The sequence below is a fragment of the Phyllobates terribilis genome, unplaced genomic scaffold, assembly GCF_046119375.1.
Source record: "Phyllobates terribilis strain yellow unplaced genomic scaffold, ASM4611937v1 Scaffold_1__5_contigs__length_1240528914, whole genome shotgun sequence".
Lineage (NCBI taxonomy): Eukaryota > Metazoa > Chordata > Amphibia > Anura > Dendrobatidae > Phyllobates > Phyllobates terribilis.
In genome coordinates this window covers 723386772-723412440 of record NW_027362761.1, presented here as the reverse complement: position 1 = coordinate 723412440, position 25669 = coordinate 723386772, and the positions used below count along the sequence as shown (strand labels likewise).

General features: G+C 47.0%; 1 protein-coding gene across 1 annotated transcript in view; it reads right to left on the bottom strand.

Annotated features, from left to right (window-relative positions):
- The window catches only part of ATP8B3 (ATPase phospholipid transporting 8B3), a 1018530-nt gene that overhangs the window by 422022 nt on the left and 570839 nt on the right, over positions 1-25669 (bottom strand). The window contains exon 15 of the mRNA XM_073686335.1: positions 8188-8344. Within this exon, the coding sequence (XP_073542436.1) occupies positions 8188-8344 (157 nt within the window). The remainder of the gene's footprint in view (positions 1-8187; positions 8345-25669) is intronic.

The following is a 25669-nucleotide window of genomic DNA, read 5'->3' as shown; positions in this document are numbered from 1 at the left end:
CAGACCGGCAGTTTGCGGGGACACCCTACTCAACCCCGTCTAAGCACAACAGCCACCGCTTCCTTTGAGAAACTGTGTATGTGACAGGGTGCACTTCACCACAGACACTTGGACGAGTAGGCATGGACAGGGGCGTTACATGTCGCTGACTGGGCACTGGGTAACTATGGTGACAGCAGGACAAGGGGCTGCTGTCCAAGTCTTGCTGTCCCCACGAGTTGTGCGTCAATCCTCTTTATCTAGAAGTTCCTCCACTGCTTCTGCCTCCTCAACCTCCTCTCGGTCCTCCACCTGCACCCAAAGCCTGTCTGGTAATGCCACCTGCATTCTAACTGCGCAGAAGGAATCCTGCACACCTCCTTACTATGCTGGAAGCAGGCCTCAACGGCATCAGGCGGTGTTTACTTTGAAATATCTGGGAAATGTGAGCCACACAGCTGAGGAGTTGTGGTCAGCTCTGGAGACCCAGTTTCATGAATGGTTGTCTCAACTGGACCTGCAACCAGGGAAGGCCGTGTGCGACAATGCTGCAAACCTGGGTGCGGCCCTTCGCCGGGGCAATGTCACACACGTGCCATGTATGGCTCACATGTTGAACCTGGTTGTCCAGCAATTTTTAGCCCACTATCCCGGACTAGATGGCCTTCTGCAGAGGGCACGGTTGCTGTGTGCTCACTTCTGCCGTTCGCATCCCGCAGCTCAACGACTTATATCTCTACAGATGTCGTTGGGCCTGCCAGTTCACCGGCTAAAATGCGATGTGCCGACACGGTGGAATTCAACTCTGCACATGTTGCAGCGACTGTAGCAGCACCGACAAGCCCTGGTGCAATACGTTCTGACGTATAGCCTGGGCCAAAGAGATCCAGAGGTGGGGCAAATCACGCTGCAGGAGTGGTCTCAGATCAGGGACCTATGCACCCTTTGAAATGGCGACGAAGATGTTTAGTGCTGACGATGCCATTATCAGCATGACTATTCTGGTGATTTACATGCTGGAGCACACGTTAAACAGAATTCGGAGTCAGGTGGTGCGACAAGAGGAGGTGGAGGAAGTAGAGGAGGAGTCGTATGCGGAAGGGATAACATCTCCAAGGTCCAGACGGTCAGCAGCACCAAGGCGGCAGGCATGGGAGGGTGGGGAAGAGGGATTAACCAGGGCACATGGTAGCAGCCAAACTGTTGAGGAAGGTGCAGGAGCCGAGGAAGAAGTGGAGGACGAACTGGCGATGGGCATGGAAGACTCATCAGATGAGGGAGACCTTGATCACATTTCTGTTGTGCGAGGTTGGGGGGAGAGGGCAGAGGAAGGAAGCATGATTCTTACCTCGCTACCAACACAACAAGGACTTGGTCCTCCTGGATGCGCAAGACACATGAGTGCCTTCTTGCTGCACTACCTGCAACATGACCCTTGGATTGTCAGAATTCGAAGTAATCCCGACTACTGGGTTGCCACACTCTTAGATCCCCAGTACAAAAGTAAATTTGCCGAAATAATTCCTGCCATAGAATGGGATTCACGCATGCAGGAGTATCAGCAGAGTCTGTTGCAGAATCTTACATGTGCTTTTCCACAAAACACCAATGGTGCACGTAGTAAATCTCAGAGTTCTAACTTGCCAACCGTGGGACTGTCGAGTCTTCATCACTCAAACCGTAACAGTAACACAGTATCTGCTGGTAACAGCAATTTTGTGGAATCGTTTCACCACTTTTTTAGACCATCCTTTGCAAGGCCACAGGAGACAAGAAGTCTGACACATAGTCAACGCCTAGAGAGGATGGTACAGGAGTATCTCCAAGTGAACATCGAAGCCATGACTGTGACACTGGACCCTTGCTCATTTTGGGCTTCCAATCTGGAAAAATGTCCGGAGCTCGCCACTCACGCCTTGGAGATCTTGTCATGCCCTGCAACCAGCGTTCTCTCTGTACGTGTGTTCAGCGCTGCTGGTGGTGTGCTGACAGATAAGCACACGCGGCTGTCCACTGAGAATGTAGACAGACTCACGTTTATAAAGATGAACAAATCATGGATCCGCAAGGACTTTTCTACCCCTGTGTCATCCTGGGGAGACTAAAAGCTTGAGGATTTGGTAAAATCACCTCACCAACCGTTTTAAGCAACTCTGGGGCAATTGATGCCACTTAAGTGGTGTCTGTGCCACAATTTTTGGAAAAAATGGAGACTCTTTTTGGAGTCCACTTGCTGTGTTTTACGTGACGTTGGCATCGTCAATTCCAGGTGGGTTGGGTCGCTCCCCCCCCCCTTTTAACGGTAAGAAACTACATACACTATGGCTTGGGTTAACACAGATGGTTGAGTCTGAAGAGCTGTTTACTCAGAGGTCTGCTCCGAAGTTTCAGTGTCTGCTAGTCAGCGTAGAAGCCCAGCTGTGAAGCAAGCTACACCGCCTGTGTATCTAATAAGAATTTTTAACTGCATCTAGCCTAGGCAGACTGTGGGGACCCCCAACCAAACCCAGACGCTGAGCCCCCCTACCACCCCCCTTTCCTTGACAATACAATAATGGAACTCTTACAACAAGATGGGTTAGGATCGGTCACAGCTTTATTAACTCTTTATACTCATTCCATTAGAAAGGCATTTTATTTCTAAAATAATTCAGCTTTTTGCAGCATGCCCTGTGTCTCCACACCGGCAAGTTGGCCAACAAGTGTAACTCTCCAACATGTCCTTTCTATTTCCAGGCCACGGAGGATCCTGCGTACTCGTATGCAGGACTCTGACCCCCATCCATCACTCTTAACGTTTGTTCCACTCCGTCCTGGAGTCCTGACAGGAATATGTCCAGTCCAATATCCATTAAGTGAACACCGTCGGGCCGTATGAGGCCTGCTTTATCTCCTTCCAGTTGTCGGTGTTGTATCACTACACCGCCTCTGTCTCTTCTAAATTTTGCCATCCGAATATTTATTACCCGCCTTGTCCGTTCGATGGCCGTGATGTCTCGCGCACCTTGCCATACCGCTATCGGCACAATCTCTGACCATACTATAGTTAGTTTTGTGAAAAATTCTCTGAAGCGCTCAGTGTCTAGTTTCATTATTGCCATTAGTTATGCGCTCTTGTAATGACCTAGGTCATTTCCCCCGCCCTGTATAACTAAGATGACCGGACCTCTTGCCTCTCTCCCTACCTTGATTACCTCCATTAGTACCTGTGGCCATTGCAGGCCTCTAATATCTCTCCAGTTGAAATATGTGTTATGAAACTCTAATTTCCTCCCGCCTGGGCGGACTTTCGCCCTTTTTTTCTGCCCAATATATATACGAGTGGCCTATCACCCACACTGTTGGCTTAGCGTCACCTGTAAAAGAAACAAACCACGTTAGGATAACAAGTCCGGTCTTATGTATCTCGCCAAACACGTGGATCGCCATCTCCCTATCCTCTGAACTTCCGTTTCTGACAGTCCTGCTTTTGCTGCTTCCGTGGCCGCGCCTATGCGGAATGAGTGTGTCCCGTAATCTTTGGGGTGGTTCCCTGCCGATGTTAGGCATTTATTAAATATAGCTTGGAACTGGTATCTTGATAATGGCGTTCCATCAATGTGTGATAGGAAGAAATTACTTTGTGATCTGATGGTTATATATGTTTTTACTATTGTTACACAACTCAGTGTACCGTTTGTGGGTTGTAGAAGTACCCAAGTGCCCCTGCCCGCTGGAACCGTTTTCGATTTGCGTATGCGTAGACCTATTGCATTATTGGCTATGACTACGTCCTCGTGTAATAAGCCTCCACTGGTGGTAATTTTGGATTGAGGGACTAATTCGCTTATGCATAGCGCCCCAAAGAAGGCTTTCGCAAATGCAGTAGACAGTAGTGTTGCTTCAAATTGTGAGTGTCATGTTAATGGTGTTAGGGATATGATGTGAGAAATCAGTTTTAGTGACACGGGACGGGACGTCTACACTCCTGACTTGGCTGACCCCTTTTCCACCCTTTTATGGATTGTCTGATGATGAATCTCTTTGTCACATCTCCCCAATTCAGTAGTTGGAAGTGAAATTCGCCGGTCGGACACCGCTGCGCTGACGCCCCTGATATGCCCCTCATCATTAGCTGGTGGAGAAATTCTATGGTGACTTGTAATCTAGCTTGTTCACATTGGTCAACCCGTCTGCCTGCTACTAGTCGTGTCCACTCTTCCCATGCCTTACCGTATGCTTGCCATGTCGACGGGGCAACTGACGCTCTGTTTAATGGCATCACCTATTCGCCGCCACTAGATCCCATAGGGAGGGTGGGCAACTGTTACCTGATGGGTGGGCGTTGGGGAGGAGCTCTGTGAAAATCTGCCAATTGAAGTGTGATAAAGCATTAGCAGCAGCGTTAGACCCCTCAGCATCGTGGCTAGCGCGGACCCATACATTGTGTTTTAGGCACAGGAATGCTAGCCAGCGTAGTAGGCCTAGCACTGGGAGAGATGATGATGCCATCTTATTAATGCAGTGCGCTAGGCTGGTGTTTTTTGTTATGAAGCTTATATTTTTGTTAGCCAGGCGTGCGCCCCATATTTCTATTGCTACTACTATTGGAAAGAGTTCCAGGAGTGTCTGTTTTTTTGTCAGCACTTGTTCTGCCCAATACGGAGGCCATAAGCTTGTGCACCATTGGTTATTTTGTATCGCTGCATATCCGTACAGATGGGCTACTCCAATGAGTAACAGACACTGCTACAGGCCCAAAAGGTTTTACTTGGCTAAATGCAGTAAAAAATTGTTATTAAATACAAAGGTGGTGTAGCTTGGTACAGATGGGCTACTACAATGGGTAACCGACTCTGCTACTATGCCCAAAAGGTTTTACTTGGCTAGATGCAGTAAAAAATTGTTATTAAATACAAAGGTGGTGTAGCTTGGTACAGATGGGCTACTACAATGAGTAACAGACACTGCTACAGGCCCAAAAGGATTTACTGGGCTAGATGCAGTAAAAAATTGTTATTAAATACAAAGGTGGTGTAGCTTGGTACAAATGGGCTACTAAAATGAGTAACAGACACTGCTGCAGGCCCAAAAGGATTTACTGGGCTAGATGCAGTAAAAATTATTAAATACAAAGGTGGTGTAGCTTGGTACAGATGGGCAACTCCACTGACTACCAGACACTGCTACTTTGCCCAAAAGGTTTTACTTGGCTAGATGCAGTAAAAAATTGTTATTAAATACAAAGGTGGTGTAGCTTGGTACAGATGGGCTACTCCACTGACTACCAGACACTGCTACTATACTTTTGTATGCTGTAATCCACGTCTGTTTCAAGGGGCATTGCAGTCCTCATAATTTTTGGAAAGCCTTCCATTCACTGCTTAGGCCAACAGTGCACAGGAGACCCAATTGCTATAAATGGAAAAAAAGGTTTAGTTAAGGCCCTCTGACCTCCATGTCACTTCCAAGGGGCATTGGAGTGCCTCGAAATTTTTGTTAGGCATTGCACTCACTGCATGCCCTTTAACTGTGTAGCCGAACCGCTCCTTTTGGTACAGAAACATATCCTACAAGACATGTGTGGTTGACTGGCCTGATATTGATGTGAATGGTCCCTGTTCCTCCTGCTCTTTCTCCTTTGCCACCACCTCATCCATCATTCATCACCTGAAGATTTGTTTTAATGGGAGTCATAGAACTGGGATAGTAGCAGGAAAACATCCAGCAATCCTCGGAGGAGGTAGGATATGCGCCAAAACGCTGACCACCTCAGGCCTAGCCGCTACTGCATACATGCGCTTGCATTCCAAGAAAACAAAGCAGACGCTAACTTCTATCATCATCATCATGCTCCTCATCTTGGCACTCTCAACTCCCCTGATGGAGAAGCCAGGGCCCACCGGAGGAGTCTGGTTCTCTGGTGGGCTCGTCCAATGCTGCCCTAAAGCAGGCCAGGCTAAGAAAAGTGTGGGGGAAGTTTCAAGGAGAAATAGGGGCGGCTGGGGACCGTTTATGGACACCCGGCCGCCCCGGGGACCGCGTGTGGACACCCGGCCGCGGGGCGGCTGGGGACCGAGTATGGACACCCGGCCGTCCCCTGGAGGCTGGGGACCGAGCGTGGACACCCGGCCGCCGGGCGGCTGGGGACTGAGTATGGATACCTCGCTGCCGAAGCAGCCATGAGGTAGTGGCTAGCTTCGGCCTCCTCCAAACTAAAAGGCCCCATTTCAAGTGCAAGCTAGCAGTATGGTATTGCAGCCTGGGGGTGGGTGGGTGGCAGGTTGCACACTTACGCTTTTATTCCAAGAAAACAAAGCAGATGCTAACTTCTATCATCATCATCATGCTCCTCACCATGGCACTCTCAACTCCCCTGACGGAGAAGCCAGGGCCCACCGGAGGATTCTGGTTCTCTGGTGGGCTCGTCCAATGCTGCCCTAAAGCAGGCCAGGCTAAGAAAAGTGTGGGGGAAGTTTCAAGGAGAAATAGGGGTGGCTGGGGACCGTTTATGGACACCCGGCCGCCCCCAGGCGGCTGGGGACCGTGTGTGGACACCCGGCCGCGGGGCAGCTGGGGACCGAGTATGGACACCCGGCTGCCCCCTGGCGGCGGGGGACCGAGCGTGGACACCCGGCCACCGGGCGGCTGGGGACTGAGAATGGATACCTCGCTGCCGAAGCAGCCATGAGGTAGTGGCCAGCTTCGGCCTCCTCCAAACTAAAAGGCCCCATTTCAAGTGCAAGCAATCTAGCAGTATGGTATTGCAGCCTGGGGGTGGGTGGGTGGCAGGCTGCATACTTGCGCTTGTATTGCAAGGAATGGGGGAGGTACAATTGAACACTGCCCTGGAACAAGAACTTGCACGGCGATAGTTGCAAGTCTGCATCTTCTGATGCGGAAAGGATCACTTCTGATGGGCACACTTTTAGGCAGTGACCTGGGTGTCAGAGATGCTTCCAGGGGTCTTCCCCATGCTGTTCCCATGTCTTTTCAGCACTGTATGCATGTGTCACACAGCACATGGCCAGATAAGATTGTAAAATGTTAAAATGACATTTCCCGGTGAATGCATTTGTCACGGTTGAAAGCAATACAAAAGTGCAAAAACGCATAAAAAATGCTACTTGTGAACATAGCCCAAGGTGTGGAGGAGTATTTTTGTTTTTGGTTATTTATTTTACCTTATACACAAGTCTTTACCCTGGAAAGGAAGTTCCTTAACATATTTCACAGGAAAACCGTTTCAGTTTAGTTTTTGAACGTTTTATTGTGAGCCCGTTAAAGTGGCTTAATACCTCTGACCACGTTGTTGTCAGCAGTGACCTGGGGGTCAGAAATGCTTCCTGGGGCGATGCCCATGCTGTCCCCATGTCTTTTGAGCACTGACACTATCGTTTTGGGCACATTTTAGGCTTTCTACAGACTTCCAGGGGTGCCGCCGCAAAAATGCTCGGGTCTCCCATAGACTAACATTGGGCTCGTTGCTCAGGTCGAGCACCCGAGTATCACGGTGAGCTCGGCCCAAGCTTCGAGCACCCGAGCATTTTAGTGCTCGCTCAACACTACCAAATACCAATTCTCCTCTTGCTACTACCCTGGCCAGCCTCTATATCAATACCTGATGTTCATGTCAGCCTCCACCAACCACCTCCTAGCCAGGCTCCTTCTCTAGCTCTGTTGTAAATGCAAACAGCCATTCTTTAGCACCCTCTATAAATAAATTGCATTCCAAACTCCATTTACCACCAATTGGACAGCCTCCACCTGTCATACTCTGGGTCTATTTCTCTTCCAGAGCTCTATGCAAGCCTCCATATGGCACTGACAAGCTGACCTCTTCTGTGAGCACCACCTGCCATAGCATGGCACCCATGGCCACAGCAAATGAGTAATAAGTGACATCTGTGCTGCGCCCCAGGTGGTCACGAAAATTGGCATAATTCTAACCTGCCATTTGCTTTAATCATGTACTGTACAGTATCTTCAGTCAAAGGAAATACTTTATTTTGAAGCAGTATTTTGTTAAATTAAAACATAGATACACGAATAGAAAAGTTAATCTCATTTTTAATAACTCCTTTCTAAAAATGAACCAAACCAATCTGTACATTGGATGGAACAGGAAAAATGCAGTCTATACAATTTCATGTTATCATTCTATAAAAACAAAAATAATGCAAATCAGGAAAATTTTAATTTGATAATTGCTAAGCAAATACACATTACCTCCATTTTTATCCACCATCACTGTGTGACAAAGAGCAAGCAGTCGAAAGAATTCTTTCAATAGATTATCTTCATTTTGGCAAACCATATCAATTAAGGATTGATCGTAAAAGTGGAACATTTTGTCTGCATATTTATTCCATGTAAAGCTGACCTCCTGTGAAAGAGCAGTGAGAAGTGGGGTACAGGAATTCACAGCACCAAAATTTACATACCTCCACGGCCCCCAAGAAAAATTAGCACAGATCTCATAATAATGTCACAATAAACACAATTGATTTGTGTGTGTTTGTTTGAAAAAAAGAGGTAAATATAGATAGAGTTTTACCTATACACATGTTAATATTTGAAATACACATTATGACATATGATATTTTATGGTAGGCATACGCTTTTTGATTCTGCCCTGAACTTTTAAAGCCCTAGCAACATTCTTTTCCCAAGGATTAAAGGGTTGGTCAAAAACCAAAGGACAATTTCATACTAAATGTTTATCTACTTGAGTCAATAATCTAATCACTTTTCTAAAATACTTCAATTAAAAATTCCCTACCGTTCCCTCTCTACCCTAACACTTCCTGTCTGCTTTTTTATTTCTGATATTTCATTTGAGAGTTCCCATTGCATGTTGGAATTCTCAAACAGGACGTCATCGGGGGCCAGGGCATCACTGCCCCAGCTGATATGCCCACCCTGAAGCCAAGTGTCATCAGTGACATCCGTTTCAGGGACTGAAATAGTCCCTGCTCTACTGAATAAATACTGTAATGAACCGCTCAACAAAACAAAGTTAAATCATTCTTTACATTTAAACTAATGGGGAAACGTCTGTCAAATGAAAGTTTCCAAAAAGGCCTCACATTTAAGGAGACATTTTCTCCAATCGATACCTTTTTTTTGCTTTCTTTTACCCTTTTAATACATATAACAGCACTATTTAAATTGCCCTAATGTTCATATACCAAATGTTGTGACTCCCCAGATATATTATTTCCCACTGGATTATATGAACCATGAAAAAGGATCCGATTCCTAATCCTCTTCTTACAGGTATTGCACCCTATACAGTATATAGGAGATTACACTGGGTGCATTTTAACACACACACTACATGTTTGGTGTTACAATCTATAATAGATTCCATATTCTTCCTTCAATTATTGCTGACGGCTATAGCAGTCTAATTTTTCTTTACTTTTCTAACCCTCATTTAAAGAGACCTTTATATGTTAACCATGTTTCAGAACACAATTTATTTGTGTTGAAAACTGACAGGGATAATACATTTCCTAAAGTGATGCCCCCTCTAGATATGAATTGACATCCTTTATCTAAGATCCTCTTGGTTTTACAGTACTGAATTAAAATAGGTAAATATTTTTTTATTATATTGACTATATCATAACATTCAATAGAATAGCTGGTTACTACTGTGATATTCGATCTATTATAGGATTGGATTTTTGTATTATATTTTTATTATGTAACAGGGAATAATGATCCTTATAGGATATAATAGTATTAGCCATTATTAACATCTAGGGTTTGTAGTCCTGTGCAGTCAATATTACTAATGATTCCATGCTCCTGAGTAAAATCAATATCACAAAAGCAAGATCTCAATGCTCTTGTGAACTCACCAACTAGAATACTTTCAATGGTCCTTTGGATACTAGCGGGTTCTAAAATAGTGTTTCCAGTAGAAGGTTTTCCATAATTGTTGGTTAAAACATCACGCAACAAAACATCACCTTCACCTTCCAAAGTTAAATGAAGAAACATGGTAACATTTTTCTCATGACTGAATGTAAACGTCAAATTCATAAAATTATTATTTAAATAATCAACAAAGGCTGGTACTGTCAACTCCTCACCGAGCCAGATGATGAAAATGCCATCAATGAATCGACCGTGCCAGCCATTGCAGGAGAGAAGTGGGTTACGCTCTGACTGTTCCTCTAACCATGATATATACAGAATAGCTAGGTGAGTGATAAAGGGGCATCAACAGCATTGTAAAGAAAGTACACCTTCAATTAAAAATAATTAGATGACAGTAGCAACTGGGCAACATTACAGAAAAAATGCTAAGATTGTTATCATACTTACTGTAGTTATCTACATGATCTTTCAAAAAAATGAGCCGGCACACGATATGATTCGGCATTGTTGTGGTGGAAAAAGGTTCCATATGCTTCATACAGTTAGGTCCATATATATTTGGACAGAGACAACATTTTTCTAATTTTGGTTCTAGACATTACCACAATGAATTTTAAACAAAACAATTCAGATGCAGTTGAAGTTCAGACTTTCAGCTTTCATTTGAGGGTATCCACATTAAAACTGGATGAAGGGTTTAGGAGTTTCAGCTCCTTAACATGTGCCACCCCGTTTTTAAAAGTAATTGGACAATTGACTCCAAGGCTATTTCATGGACAGGTGTGGGCAATCCCTTTGTTATGTCATTCTCAATTAAGCAGATAAAAGGCCTGGAGTTAATTTGAGGTGTGGTGCTTGCATTTGGAAGGTTTTGCTGTGAAGTAAACATGTGGTCAAAGGAGCTCTCCATGCAGGTGAGACAAGCCATCCTTAAGCTGTAAAAACAGAAAAAAACCATCCGAGAAATTGCTACAATATTAGGAGTGGCAAAATCTACAGTTTGGTACATCCTGAGAAAGAAAGAAAGCACTGGTGAACTCATCAATGCAAAAAGACCTGGGCGCCCACGGAAGACAACAGTGGTGGATGATCGCAGAATAATCTCCATGGTGAAGAGAAACCCCTTCACAACAGCCAACCAAGTGAACAACACTCTCCAGGAGGTAGGCGTATCAATATCCAAATCTACCATAAAGAGAAGACTGCATGAGAGTAAATACAGAGGGTTCACTGCATGGTTCAAGCCACTCATAAGCATCAAGAATAAAAAGGCTAGACTGGACTTTGCTAAAAAACATCTAAAAAAGCCAGCACAGTTCTGGAAGAACATTCTTTGGACAGATGAAACCAAGATTAACCTCTACCAGAATGATGGAAAGAGAAAAGTATGGCAAAAGTGTGGTACAGCTCATGATCCAAAGCATACCACATCATCTGTAAAACACGGCAGAGGCAGTGTGATGGCTTGGGCATGCATGGCTGCCAGTGGCACTGGGTCACTAGTGTTTATTGATGATGTGACACAGGACAGAAGCAGCCGAATGAATTCTGATGTATTCAGAGCCATACTATGTGCTCAGATCCAGCCAAATGCAGCCAAACTGATTGGTCGTCGTTTCATCCTACAGATGGACAATGACCCAAAACATAAAGCCAAAGCAACCCAGGAGTTTATTAAAGCAAAGAAGTGGAATATTCTTGAATGGCCAAGTCAGTCACCTGATCTCAACCCAATTGAGCATGCATTTCACTTGTTAAAGACTAAACTTCAGACAGAAAGGCCCACAAACAAACAGCAACTGAAAACCACCGCAGTGAAGGCCTGGCAGAGCATCAAAAAGGAGGAAACACAGCGTCGGGTGATGTCCATGAGTTCAAGACTTCAGGCAGTCATTGCCAACAAAGGGTTTTCAACCAAATACTAGAAATGAACATTTTAATTACAATTATTTAATCTGTCCAATTACTTTGGTCCCTTTAAAAACAGGGTGGCACATGTTAAGGAGCTGAAACTCCTAAACCCTTCATCCAGTCTAATGTGGATATCCTCAAATGAAAGCTGAAAGTCTGAACTTCAACTGCATCTGAATTGTTTTGTTTAAAATTCATTGTGGTAATGTCTAGAACCAAAATTAGAAAAATGTCTCTGTACAAATATATATGGACCTAACTGTATATGGATCTTTTTATACAGGACTACTATAGAGCGCCATTTATCTGCTATTTTGCATGCTAGGTTTTATGCCTTTTTCAGATCCTGTAATGCCTTTTTCTGCTCATGTGTTAGATTATCTGTTTTAATTAGCATATTTATTTTAACAATGGTATTCAGATCCTTCAACTCTTATTCTACAGCTGATAGTAATTGGTTCATACTGGGAACTTTTGCATTTATAGGGTAAAAATCTGGGTTGCTAATAGGCAAAGAGACATAATCCTCTTAATTAAAACATAACCATCACTTTAATTTTTATTTTGGAAATCAATAGAACATATGAAATAATCAACTTTTGTAATATATGGTATCAGAGAAATCTGCTTCTGTCTCCTCCAGAATTGATCATTCGTTCTCAAAATTCTCAATTCAAGGGTAAAATCTGTCTTCAACAAAGACAGATTTTGCCATTATTGAGATAGAGGATGTTAGTTGCTACTGATAAGAGTCTATGCATAAGGGAAGAGTTGGGAGGATTGAGAAGCTAAAGGCAAAGTTACTCCAGCTACATAAAATCTTACCAATAGGAACTGCCATCTCCTATCTCAGTAATGTAAAAATCTGTCTTCACTGAACACAGATTTTACCTATGAGTTGAGAATTTTGAGATTGAAAGATCAGTCTATGAGGAGAAAGATTCAGATTTCTTTGACAAGTTTTATTACAAAGTTGCTTATTTTCACGTGTACTATTGATTTGTGAAATACAAATTAAAATGACGGTTACTCTTTAACAGCGGGCATAACATCTGCATTCATTTTATATAGGCATTTCACACTTATTCAGAGGAACTGATGTCCTCAAATTAATTTATCAAGTCTGGAAGAGCTCTTCCTACATATTTCTCACTCTTTACATCGGTGTACACCATAAATTGACGTTTAACAGTGATGGATCTCACCAATTTATTAACACCTAATAAATTGGCATATTGGTCAAAATGGGCAATGGGAGCAAAATACAGTCCTTTGGGCAGAACTTGAATCTAATGACACATAAGATTTTCTGATAATAAATTGATATAAATATATATTATAATAGTATTATACTGGCCCTAGCCATTCTGTAAATATCATGGTGGGAGGAATAGTACATTTTCTCAGAATGCAACCCGTTTGTCACCTGCAATTGCTGGCATGGTCGATATTTTAAGAACATTTTGATTGTGTGTCTCGGTGATGAGTCGACCATACCAGCATTTTTTGATAATTTAAATAAAATAAAAATTTAAAAATTAATTTTAAATAATTATATGGCTTTGAAGTTTACATTCAGTCACGAGAATAATGTTGCCATGTTTCTTGATTTTACTTTGGAAGGTGATGTTATGTTGGGTGATATTTTGACCAGCATTTATCAAAAAATTATTAGAAGAAACACTGTCTAGGATGCCTCTAGTAATCAGCCAAGACTCACCATTAAAGGTATCCTAGTTGGTGAGTACACTAGACCATTGAGATCTTTCTTTAGTGATATCGATTTTACTTGGGAATGTGCAATCATTAGTAATATTGATAGCACAAATGCTCCAAACACTGGATGTTAAAAAGGGCTAATACTATTATATCCTATAAGGATCATTATTCCCTATTACGTAACAAAAAATATCCTAGAAAAATCCAATCCTATAATAGAGCGAATATCGCATTAGTAACCAGCTGTTCTAGTGAATGTCCTGAAATAGTCAACATAATAAAGAAATATTTACTCATTTTAAACCAGGACTGAAAAACTAAGAGGATCCTAGATGAAGAATGTAGATCTTTATCGAGACATGGGCATCAGTTTGGGAAATATACAGTACAGACCAAAAGTTTGGACACACCTTCTCATTTAAAGATTTTTCTGTATTTTCATGACTATGAAAATTGTACATTCACACTGAAGGCATCAAAACTATGAATTAACACATGTGGAATTATATACTTAACAAAAAAGTGTGAAACAACTGAAAATATTTCTTATATTGTAGGTTCTTCAAAGTAGCCAAATTTTGCTTTGATGACTGCTTTGCACACTCTTGGCATTCTCTTGATGAGCTTCAAGAGGTAGTCACCGGAAATGGTTTTCACTTCACAGGTGTGCCCTGTCAGGTTTAATAAGTGGGATTTCTTGCCTTATAAATGGGGTTGGGACCATCAGTTGTGTTGTGTTGTGTTGTGTTGTGAATCCTAAGGAGTCCCCGGCCAATTGCCGGAGGACCTCCCATATATAAGGCACCTCCTCCAAAATGGAGGTGCCCGAGCAAAGTTGTTTGCACTGTGTCTGATCTTTGCTTCAGTCCTCAGGTCCCGCTGCTAGCCTGACTCCTCGTCCTGCCTGCCAGCCTGTTATCTGGCCGTTACCTGCCTAGCCTGCCAGCCTGCTCACCTGGAGCGCTCACCTGTTATCTGCCCGTTACCTGCCTAGCCTGCCAGCCTGCTCACCTGGAGCGCTCACCTGTTACCTGCCTGTTACCTGCCTTGGCTGTCAGTCCGCTCACCTGGGAGCGCTCACCTGTTTCTGCTGTGTCCATCAGACCGCTCACCTGGGAGCACCCGCCTGTTATCTGCTGTGTCCGTCAGACCGCTCACCTGGGAGCGCCCACAAGTTACCTGCCAGTTACCTGCCTCGTCTGTCTGCCCGCTCACCTGGGAGCACCCGCCTGTTTCCTGCCTGCCTGCCTGGAGACCCTGCCGTCACTTGCTGTGACCACTTTCCTGGTAAACCTAAAGACTGCTACTTGCCCTGCTGTCTCGAACTGTGACCACCTGTCAGCTACCAGAGACTTCCGCCTGCTTGCCGTGTCCATCCGCCGGTCAGTCCCAGCCATCTGACCCGTGGGAGCCACCTGCTCTCTTACAAGGTCATCCCCAGAGTAGCACCTGGTCCCTCAGCCCGGATCCTCCCTGGTCACGGTGTCGTTAGCTGCCGTACGACCAGGGTCGGTTTGGGTGGATACTTAGTCATGCCCCTCTGGGTCCTTCCTTGCACCTCGGCACAGAGGTTCCACCACCCGGACCCGTAACAGTTTGCTTGGGCCATGGAACCCGGTGGCACCCAAGCTCCCTCGCTCTCTGACCTATACCATGAAGTCTCCCGTCAGAGGTCCCAGCAGGAGTCCATCCTGAACCACCTGCGGAATGTCAACTCCCGCCTGGACACACTGACCGCTCCACCAGCAACCACCGCTAGTTGCACGACTCGCACCCCGGCAGTGCCGCTGCCCACCAATACCATGGCATCCTGCCCTGGACCCCGGCTTTCTGCACCTCCTCGTTTCGGAGGCGACCCCGCTCAAGCTCGGGGCTTCATAAACCAATGCACCCTGCACTTTGAACTCTTGGCTCATCAGTTTATCTCCGACCGGGCCAAAGTGGCATTCATCATGTCCCATCTCACTGGGGAGGCACTGGCATGGCTTAACCCCCTGTGGGAGAGACTGCACCCCCTGGTGTCCGACCTGTCGTCTTTCCTCACTGCTTTCCGGAGAGTCTTCAATGAACCGGGACGTAAGACCTCATCTGCCTCCTCTCTGCTACGTCTCCGCCAAGGGAGTCTCACCGTGGGCCAATATGCCATACGGTTCCGCACCCTCGCTTCTGAGCTTGTCTGGGATAACGAGGCCCTGGTGTCCGTCTTCTGGGAGGGTCTTTCCGGTCGGATTAAAGATGAGCTCGCCGGTCGGGACATTCCTACCACCCTGGATGACCTGGTGTCGCTGGCTACCCGGATTGACATCCGGTTTCAAGAGCGCACCAAAGAGACCACCCGTGAGAGAAAGTTTCCTCGCCTTGCTCCTACTTTCCAGAGACCTGTCTCCTCTTCTGTCATTCCCCGGGCGCACTCACCCGAGCCCATGCAGATCGACCAGTCCAAGATGGTCAAATCTCGCCAAGAGTCACGCCGAGCCGAGGGGAGCTGTTTCTATTGTGGCAGTAAGGAGCACCTGATCCGTTCCTGTCCGGAGAGGCCAGGAAACTCCAGTGTCTAGGACCGCTCGGAGAGGTTGCCCTAGACAAAAGTAAGTCTTCTCCAACCCTGACTTTGTCTGTCTCTATCTCCTGGGGAGAGAACCGTCACTTTGAACTCGCCCACCTGGATTCTGGATCTGCTGGAAACCTCATCTCCCAGTCCCTGGTTGAGAAATACCGTATTCCCACCAAGTCTCTGGCTGAACCATTGTCAGTCGCCTCCGTGGATGGAAGACTCCTTCCGGTGACCATCCTGCTCGTCACGGAACCCATAACCCTGCAGGTGGGAATGCTGCACTCTGAGGTAATCTCCTTCCATGTGCTACCCGGACTCTCCCACTCCCTATTGCTAGGCCTACCTTGGCTCCAGACACATGAACCCGTGTTGAACTGGCATTCCGGTGAAGTACTCCGGTTGGGGCCGGCCTGCCATAAGACCTGCCTGGTTCCGGTTTGTCCGGTTCGTCCGCCACCTACCCCAGCTAATTTACCCGGTCTTCCGGCTCCTTACTGGCCCTATGCTGACGTCTTCGGTAAAAAGGAAGCAGAGACATTGCCACCTCATAGGCCATATGATTGCCCGATCGACCTGGTACCTGGCGCCACTCCCCCCCGTGGGAGTATTTATCCGTTGTCTGCGGCTGAAACCCGGGCCATGTCCGAGTACATAGAGGAGAAGCTGGCTAGGGGATTCATCCGGAAGTCTACTTCCCCGGCTGGAGCCGGATTCTTCTTTGTCAAAAAAAAGGATGGCTCGCTTCGCCCCTGTATTGACTATAGAGGACTCAATCAGATCACGGTTAAAAATAAATACCCCCTTCCGCTCATCTCCGAGTTATTTGATCGCCTTAAAGGCGCCAGGATCTTCTCCAAGCTGGATCTACGTGGAGCGTATAACCTGGTCCGGATCCGTCAAGGAGACGAGTGGAAAACGGCATTTAATACCCGGGACGGACACTATGAGTACCGTGTGATGCCCTTCGGCCTCTGCAATGCTCCCACCGTCTTCCAAGAACTGGTCAATGACATCTTCCGTGACCTTCTTTACTCCTGCGTGGTGGTATACCTGGATGACATCTTGGTCTTCTCTCCGGATCTTCCCACACACCGGAGGGATGTTCGTCAGGTCCTGCTTAGGCTCAGGCAGAACCACCTCTATGCCAAATACGAGAAGTGCCTATTTGAGCAGACCTCTCTTCCATTCCTGGGCTATGTTATCTCCCAGACAGGCTTGCGAATGGATCCCGAGAAGCTCTCTGCTGTCCTAAAGTGGCCCCGTCCAGAGGGGTTGAAGGCGATACAGCGATTCCTGGGCTTCGCTAATTACTATCGTCTCTTCATTCCACACTTCTCGTCTCGGACTGTAAGTAAGGGAGCAAATCCCAAGGTATGGCCACCCGAAGCCGAGGAGGCCTTCCTTTCCCTGAAGCAAGCCTTCTCCTCTGCCTCCAGTTCTACCTGGAGGTTGATGCTTCCTCCTCTGGAGCTGGAGCGGTGCTCACCCAAAAGTCTTCATCCGGGAGAATGGTAACCTGCGGCTTTTTCTCCAAAATCTTCTCCTCCTCTGAGCGCAATTATTCCATAGGAGACCGAGAACTGCTGGCCGTCAAATTGGCGCTGGAGGAGTGGCGCTATCTGCTTGAAGGGGCTCTATACCCGGTGATCATCTACACGGATCACAAAAATCTGGCATATCTCCAAAATGCCCAGAGACTTAATCCACGTCAGGCCCGGTGGTCTTTGTTTTTTGCCCGCTTCGATTTCATCCTTCATATCCGCCCGTCCGACAAGAATGTCAAAGCTGATGCCTTGTCTCGATCCTTCCTGTCCTCCGACCAAGAGGAGGAGCCTATGCACATTATCGACCCCTCCAAGGTGATAAATGTGGCCCCCTTGGATTTGACTCGTCTTCCTCCCGGCAAGACGTTCGTGGCGGTTCCTGACCGTGAGAAGGTTCTTCGCTGGGGTCATTCTTCTAAACTAGCTGGCCATGCCGGCCAAAAGAAGACTTTTCTGCTCATTTCCCGGCATTACTGGTGGTCTACCCTGCGTAAGGATGTGGTAGACTTCGTCTCTGCCTGTTCATCTTGTGGCCGCAACAAAGTTCCCAGACACTCCTGCCGCTTCCCATACCTGTTGCCCCGTGGCAACACATCGCTATGGACTTCATTACCGATCTCCCTGTTTCTGCCGGGTGTACTGTCATTTGGGTGGTCGCGGACCGCTTTTCTAAAATGGCTCACTTCATTCCCCTGCCTGGTCTCCCGTCTGCACCTGAGCTGGCTAAGGACTTTATCCGCCATATCTTCCGTCTCCATGGCCTACCCCTCCACATCGTGTCGGATCGAGGGGTTCAGTTCACCTCACTCTTCTGGAGAGCCACATGTAAACTGCTGGACGTCACCCTGGACTTTTCCTCCGCTTACCACCCTCAGTCCAATGGTCAAGTGGAGCAGATCAATCTGATCCTTACCAGCTACCTCCGGCACTTTGTTAATGCCCACCATTCTGATTGGGTGGACCTCCTTCCTTGGGCGGAATTCTCTTATAATAACCACGAGAGCGAATCCTCTTCCAAGTCCCCGTTCTTTATTGTCCATGGCCAACACCCCCGGATTCCGTTTCCCGTCTTCGCTTCTGTGGACAATCTTGCCGCGGAGTCTCTTGTCAGCGAGTTTTCTACCATTTGGGAGAGTACTAGGTCCGCACTTCTTCAGTCCTCCGAGCGGATGAAGAGATATGCTGACAAGAGAAGTCTGGATCCGCCTCAATTCCGTCCGGGAGACAAGGTTTGGCTCTCCTCCAAACATGTGCGGCTCAAGATACCCTCCTACAAGTTAGGTCCTCGCTTCATCGGCCCTTTCGAAATCCTCAAGCAAATTAATCCAGTGGCCTACAAATTAAAACTCCCGGCCACCCTACGGATTCCCAACTCCTTCCACGTATCTCTCCTCAAACCCGTTGTCTTTAACTCTTTTTCCAACAATCCAGGTGCTCCCCCTGCTCCGGTTTCCGCTGAAGACGTCTTTGAGGTAAAGAGTATTGTGGCCATCAAGAGGGTAAGAGGAAAGACCTTTTTTCTAGTAGATTGGAAGGGGTTTGGTCCTGAGGAGAGAACTTGGGAACCCAGGGAGAACATCAATGCCCCGCTTCTCCTTGAAAAATTTCTTTCTGCCCAAAAAAAGAGGGGGCCTAAAGGGGGGGGGGTACTGTAGCATCGGCGTCTCTGCCCCTTGCTATGCAGAGATGCCGTCCCTCTCACCTCCCCGCTCCTGGCGCAGCATCCTCCATCGCTTCTCTCCCCGCTGCTGCCGTGCTAAGGAGTCCCCGGCCAATTGCCGGAGGACCTCCCATATATACCTGCCTAGCCTGCCAGCCTGCACTACTTGGAGCGCTCACCTGTTACCTGCCTGTTACCTGCCTTGGCTGTCAGTCCGCTCACCTGGGAGCGCTCACCTGTTCCTGCTGTGTCCATCAGACCGCTCACCTGGGAGCGCCCACCAGTTACCTGCCAGTTACCTGCCTCGTCTGTCTGCCTGCTCACCTGGGAGCACCCGCCTGTTTCCTGCCTGCCTGCCTGGAGACCCTGCTGTCACTTGCTGTGACCACCTTCCTGGTAAACCTAAAGACTGCTACTTGCCCTGCTTTCTCGAACTGTGACCACCTGTCAGCTACCTGAGACTTCCGCCTGCTTGCCGTGTCCATCCACCATACCGGTCAATCCCAGCCATCTGACCCGTGGGAGCCACCTGCTCTCTTACAAGGTCGTCCCCAGAGTAGCACCTGGTCCCTCAGCCCGGATCCTCCCTGGTCACGGTGTCGTTAGCTGCCATACGACCAGGGTCGGTTCGGGTGGATACTTAGTCACGCCCCTCTGGGTCCTTCCTTTCACCTCGGCACAGAGGTTCCACCACCCGGACCCGTAACAGCTCACATGAGGACCGCCCCAGGAAAGGAAGACCAAGAGTCCCCTCTGCTTCCAAGGATAAGTTTATCCGAGTCACCAGCCTCAGATTAGAGACCAGGTCAATGCCACACAGAGTTCTAGCAGCAGACACATCTCTTCAACAACTTTTAAGAGGAGACTTTGTGCAGCAGGCCTTCATGGTAAAATAGCTGCTAGGAAACCACTGCTAAGGACAGGCAGCAAGCAGAAAAGACTTGTTTGGGCTAAAGAACACAAGGAATGGACATTAGACCAGTGGAAATCTGTGCTTTGGTCTGATGAGTCCAAATTTGAGATCTTTGGTTCCAACCACCGTGTCTTTGTGTGACGCAGAAAAGGTGAATGGATGGACTCTACATGCCTGAAGCATGGAGGAGGAGGTGTGATGGTGTGGGGGTGCTTTGCTGGTGGCACTGTTGGGGATTTATTCAAAATTGAAGGCATACTGAACCAGCATGGCTACCACAGCATCTTGCAGCGGCATGCTATTCCATCCGGTTTGCGTTTAGTTGCACCATCATTTATTTTTCAACAGGACAATGATCCCAAACACACCTCCAGGCTGTGTAAGGGCTATTTGACCAAGAAGGAGAGTGATGGGGTGCTACGCCAGATGACCTGGCCTCCACGGTCACCAGACCAGAACCCAATCGAGATGGTTTGGGGTGAGCTGGACCGCAGAGTGAAGGCAAAAGGGCCAACAAGTGCTAAGCATCTCTGGGAACTCCTTCAAGATTGTTGTAAGACCATTTCCGGTGACTACCTCTTGAAGCTCATCAAGAGAATGCCAAGAGTGTGCAAAGCAGTCATCAAAGCAAAAGGTGGCTACTTTGAAGAACCTACAATATAAGACATATTTTCAGTTGTTTCACACTTTTTTGCTAAGTATATAATTCCACATGTGTTTATTCATAGTTTTGATGCCTTCAGTGTGAATGTACAATTTTCATAGTCATGAAAATACAGAAAAATCTTTAAATGAGAAGGTGTGTCCAAACTTTTGGTCTGTACTGTATGTTTACCATGTAAAGGTATGCAGGTGTCGGAAATGTACAATTTGCCCCTATGTAAAAATGAGAGAACTCTTATGGCACAAGTAATAATTTTATGAAGAATATGAAATCTATAATAAATTGTTATGCCACGCATGAAGTGTATGTGTTACAGTGCATCCAAGCTAATCTTCAATATATAGGGTGCATTACCTGTAAGATGAGGGTTAGGATCCAGGAACTTTTTGCTTTTACATACAGTATAAGTTTGCGGGAAATAATATATCTGGAACCTTGCAACCTTTTGCATAAGATCATCAGAGCAGTTTAGATAGTGTTTTTATTAGACGTACTGAAAGGTTTAATAAATCCACAAGAGGTGGAGATTTGAGAAAATATCTCCTAAAACATGAGGTAATTTGCATACTTTCTGTTTTGTTTTTATTATTTAAGTAATTTAATGTTCTTGTTCCTATTGTGCTGCTCTTATACTACAATTTCCCTTGGGATCAAGAAAGTACCTCATATCGTATTTGACACACATTTTCCCACTGGTTAAAATTTAAAGAATGATTTAACTTATCTTTATTGAGCTGGTGATCATATTATGTGAATTTTTTTAATTATTCCATCACCATTTTTTAGATCTATTTATCATAGTCCTGTGTACCGGTGTCTATTGCATGACAATTAGTTTTTATTGGTGTGGAATGTGAAGTCATTTTCTTCTCCTCCCCTTCCTCCCTCTTTCTAACCAGAGGTATAATGTGAAATGGATTGTTATATGGTGAGTTTAGGAGTTCACCATGAATAAAAGTAGATTCTCACTTGAAAAGTGCATTGTATAGAAGTATCAGTCAGATACTCATATACTGTTTTCATCAAATGTATAAAATCATCCCAATATCGTCGGAGCCCGGGACAATTCAACTTACCATGTAGCAGGCCAGCCTCTGACATGGTGCATTCAACACATTTTGAGTCGCTCTTATAGTCCATGACTAAAACCATTTGTATATCATATCAGAGGCATATCTACGGGGATGGGGCAGCAGGGGTATGTGCCCCAGGCGCAGCAGGCAGGGGGGCGCAGTCAGGCCGCCTAATGCGGCGGTCCGATGTGTCTCCCCCGGCAGCTGTGTTCTGCCGCCCCCCGGATCCCCGGACTGGGAGTTGGCAGTTCTTTGAGCAGGGTGTCAAGCTGACCCCCAGCTCAGAGAAGCTGCGGCGTGCCGGCTCCCAGCATTGAAGCTCTGACCTCAGGGTCAGAGCGACGCCAGCAGTGTGATCAGGTCAGGTGATCACGCTGCTAGAGTCACTCACCGGCGCTGCAGCTGCAGAGGCGCACATTGGTGGAAAGTGCTCTGTGCTTCAGAGCTGAAGACACTGAAGATGGAATGGAGGTGAAGATTCATTGTAGGGGTTGATTTATTGTATGGCTAGGGGGGTGATTTACTATGGGGGGTGATTTATGGTATGGCTGGGGGAGATTTACTATGGGGGGTGATTTATGGTATGAATGGGGGGAGATTTACTATGGAGGGAGATTTATTGTATGGTTGGGGAAATTTAGTGTGGGGGAGACTTATTGTATGGCTGGGGGAGATTTAGTATGGGGAGAAGGGTGGGGGAGATTTTGTGTGTGGTGATTGGTGCGGACACAGAATGGGAAGAATGGGTGAGTACGCAATATGGGGAGCGAAGGAGGGGAATGTATATGGACACAGTATGGGGAGCGAGGGTGATGGAATGTGTGCAGACACAGTATGGAGAATTGGGAGGGATGTGTGAGGGGGTAAATATATGAAGAGACAGTATGGTTAGCAGGGAAATGTTAAAGAAGACAATGTGAGGAGGAAGAGGGAGGGGGAAATAATGGGGTGAGAAAAGTGTGAGTGGGCACAGAATAGAGACTGAGTAGTGTTGGGGGTGTGATATTGGGTGGACAGTGTAAGGACACAGCCAGGGAGGGACAGTAAGCCAAGGATGGGGAGTGTGGTGAGGGGGCACAGTATAGAGACTGGGCCCTATAGGGGGGACACAGTGTGAGAGCATAGTGTGAAGAGGGGGCCCATTGTGGAAAGGAGAGGGTAGTGTGGAAAGCATCTACCATTAGAGGGACAGTGTGGGGGTCATATTTTGTGCAGCGAATATAGTGAGGGGCAATTATTTATTCAGGGGCTCAGCATAGGGCAGATATTTTTATTCAGGAGCATTATAAATGACACTGCTATCTTTAAGGGCATCGTGTGGGGATGTGCTGCAGAAGACTGGAGAAGATGGAAGTCTGCAGAGACGAACTGTGGATGAGAAAAGTCATCATGGCTTCTGGACAAGATGAAGAAGAAAAGAAAGAGAACTATTCCAGGGACATCACCACCTATCAGGTACCTGAATGTAAATGTTAATTGTGATACTGACTAATTCTCATATCTTTATTTATATTAGGAGCGTTAAAGGGGTTGTTTAAGTTTGTGATGAGTCTGCAGTCATTCTATGTGACTGCAGACTTCTGACTTCTCACAGCGCGCACTGCACTCTGTTAGGATTCTCTGGTACCGGCGATTTGTATACTTGCGGTCACATGCTGACTAGACATGCGTTGCCTCATTCAATCACAGTGAATTGAGCAAGGCCGGACACGTATAGTCGGAATATGGCCAGAAGAATACAAATCACATACTTGTGCAAGGCAGAATCCTAAAAGTGTGCAGTTCATGCGCTGTGAGAATTCAGAAGCCTGCAGTCATGTAGAACGAGCTAAAAAGCTTGTAACAGAACTTCAACATGACGTTTCAAGGATGGAGCGAGACTGCCATCTACTGGCCAGAGACAGTCAAGCGGAACCAAAATACACAAAGGAAGTTGCAGGCAGGAGAAATTCAGAGGCTGGACCCGATCAGGTGACTTCCAGGAAGGAGTTCAGAGAGATAAGAGGCCAGCGCGCCAAACCTGAGGGGTCTTTGGCGCCAAGCAGCAGAGAGGAGCAGACGTGCTCCCTGCGTCCTGAGAAACCCCGCGTGACAGGCCAAATCCAGAGGCCTGAGAGGTGCTCCAGCCGGGCACCGGTAAAAGAGCTCCGGATCCCTCACAGTTGTGACTCGAGTGCTGTGCCTGCTGAGGATACTAGGAACCTGATCGCTGTGCTGAGTGAGTTCGCGGAACCCGACGTCGGCCGCCGACAGACGAGGCCTGGACCCCCCTATCCAAGTCTCGAGAGACTGCCCCCAACAGCCAAGCAGAGAGGAGCTGCATACGTGAGCAGGGCCGTCACTTCCACTGCTCACCCACGGTACCGGGGACAATTGGGTTTAAGTACTCAGGTTGGGAGGGGGACGGTTGGGGCTAAAGTAGCACAACGTGATTTAATTGAATTCATCCGGAAAGAGACTCACGGCCTAGCGGGAATAACCGGTGACCCCCGCTAGGGCCAAATTCACGGTTAAAGAACTTGTGTGGTGCTTCTCATGCTTGAGGGCATCACCTTACTTTAAGAGACTGCGCCTTATTTTAAGAGACTGCGCCTTACTTTAAGAGACTGCGCCTTATTTTAAGAGACTGCGCCTTATTTTGAGAAATTTCATATTTTTCAAACCACTGTTCATTACCCTTGTTGCTAATCCCTTGTTTCAGTAAACCTGTTGTATAAAACTGTTTACAAACATTTCTGACTGTTCTCGCCTTGTGTCTCTGTGCGTTGCATTCCGGCACCTGCATTACATTTGGCGTAGTCGGCAGGATGCAACATTCAGACGCAGAGATGGCGGATCAGTCTATGGCTGGGTCCGGCCGGAGCCATATACCCCTGGGGGCTATGCTCAGCCATCTTCCCAAGTTTACAGGGGATGGCATGTCATTTTGGGACTGGGCAGAAAGACTGAGAAGTATGCTCCGTATGTATCCCCTTGACCCTCTAGCCCAGGCGGAGTTGGCCCTCCTAACCCTTGATGGAGAGGCCCGACAGACTGTGATGTACCGCCCACCTGGGGACCGTGACACCGTGGATAAAGTGATAAAAATTCTAGAGGACATGCACGGTGACACTACAGATTTGGGACACTTGCGCTTACGGTTGTTTCAGCGGGTCCAAGGGGAAAATGAGACAGTAAATCAGTATGTTAATGCATTACAGGAAGTGACGGCCCATATCACTAAGAAAACTCGAGATGGGAACCAAGGACTGGGACCATTGGATGAGGTGTTGCGTGACCAACTGATTGCTGGCTTGAAAGACCCTTCCCTGAGGCAGATCCTGAAGGAGCGGCTGCGATTGAGCCCTGATATGGGCTTCCTGGAGGTAGGGGCTGAAGCTAGAGTCCTGGAGAGAGAAGTTCCTGTTCTCAAAGCCACAGTTAGAAGTCATGAGGCAATTGCTCCTGGATTCACCAACCAAGAGCCTGATTGGGTACGGGAAATATGTCAGGAAATTCGAGACATTCGGGGTGAGCTGAATTCTATTAGGAAGACTCCTACTGCCCCCTTGCCGACGGACCGTACTGCTCAACGCGGACGGAGACCAGAACGAGAAAGACGTTCCTATCCGGCCCCAGCACGACATGTACCCGACCTATCGGCAGAACGAGGACCGGAGTGCTGGACCTGCGGAGGTAGGGGGCATATCTCCAAAGACTGTCCCAACCGAGAAAGGAGGAGGAGGGGACAGCCGTTAAACTAAAATGCCCCACGGTTGTGGAGCATACCGTGGGGTCTCGAG